The 1,160-nt window shown below is 59.7% G+C and overlaps 1 protein-coding gene across 1 annotated transcript; it reads right to left on the bottom strand.

Annotated features, from left to right (window-relative positions):
* Window positions 1–24: 24 nt before the first annotated feature.
* EMIHUDRAFT_255541 (hypothetical protein) lies at window positions 25–957 on the bottom strand (the record flags this gene model as incomplete). Its single annotated transcript, XM_005772532.1, has 2 exons — window positions 25–319; window positions 486–957. Coding segments are annotated over 2 exons (767 nt in total), but the record flags the coding sequence as incomplete, so codon positions are not given.
* Window positions 958–1,160: the final 203 nt, after the last annotated feature.

Genomic DNA, 1,160 nt, shown 5'->3' with positions numbered 1-1,160 from the left:
GAGTCCTTTGGGTCAAGCTTGCACGATATAGCGTACGCAGCCAGCAAGGTCGAGACTGGATCCGAGTTCTCAAAGGTCTCGATGGAGCAGGTTTGCTCACCGTCACCAGTGCACTTGAAAAGCGGAACGTCGGGAGCGAAAGCATTGACAGCCTTGATCTTCAGTGCCGTCTTTTCCCAAAACCGACCTCCGGCGAGATTGTCCGAGTAGCGTATTGTCATGGGAGTGTTGAAGATGTTAAACTTGTACCGGAAGCCGCGCGTTCTGCAGTCGGTGTGCCGATACTGCTCGTGCCGCGTGACTGACCTCCCATCCGCGTCTGTGTCGTTCACAATGCGCGTACGCACCTGGGCGGGCAGGAGCAAGGATGGAGTCAAGGGCGGCGTACGGGCCACAGTGGCAGCGTGCCACGTGTGGAGTTGAATGAGGACAGGGGCAGTGCGCCTCTTCAAACCACGTCCCACTCCCAGTCACGTCGAGCCAACCAATCTGGTTGGTCATTGCCTCATCAGAGTACAGCACTGCGCGCTTGGAGAGGGTCCAGGTTGCCCACATCCTCTGCGACGAGGATATGCCCCAGTCCACATTCCCGTCCCAAAGGTCAAGATAGGGACCAATGTCAAGGTCGCGGTCGCCTCCCGATACCTTGAAGGAGAACGCGTCCCATTCTCCCCTGATGTTCACCGCGCCGAGCACCGTACTCGTCTTCTTGCCCGCCGCGTCCACCTGCCCAGGCGATCTATGCTTCAGGAAGTAGGAGTAACCCTTATCCCAGAAGGAGCCGACCGCGTCCAGCAGCATCCACTTGACCTCTTCGCCATCCGCCAGCGTCACGAGAACGTCGTAGTCGGCGCTGAAGAAGCCCTTCTTCTTGAGGCGCACCTTGAGTGGCTTGCCCCACTCCGGAGGAGGGAGATCCGTCTCTGGCGCGATGTTGACGGAGCCGCAGCAGCCCATCGACGAGAAGGGCGCTCCCTCCCGCCCGCGACGATTCGTTACAAGGTCACCTTTTCTTCACCGATGAGCCCCGTGGTGTCGGCGTCGAGGCGTCCGAACACCAGCCCAGGCACGCTTCGCGTGGCCCCCCTTGATGGACACTGAGGATGAACAGGAGGGTGGAAACTTCGACACAGAATGGAATACAGCCGGGGAGGCGAGGA

This window comes from Emiliania huxleyi, assembly GCF_000372725.1.
Source record: "Emiliania huxleyi CCMP1516 unplaced genomic scaffold EMIHUscaffold_3576, whole genome shotgun sequence".
NCBI classification, from domain to species: Eukaryota; Haptophyta; order Isochrysidales; family Noelaerhabdaceae; genus Emiliania; species Emiliania huxleyi.
This window is presented reverse-complemented; position numbering and strand designations above follow the sequence as displayed.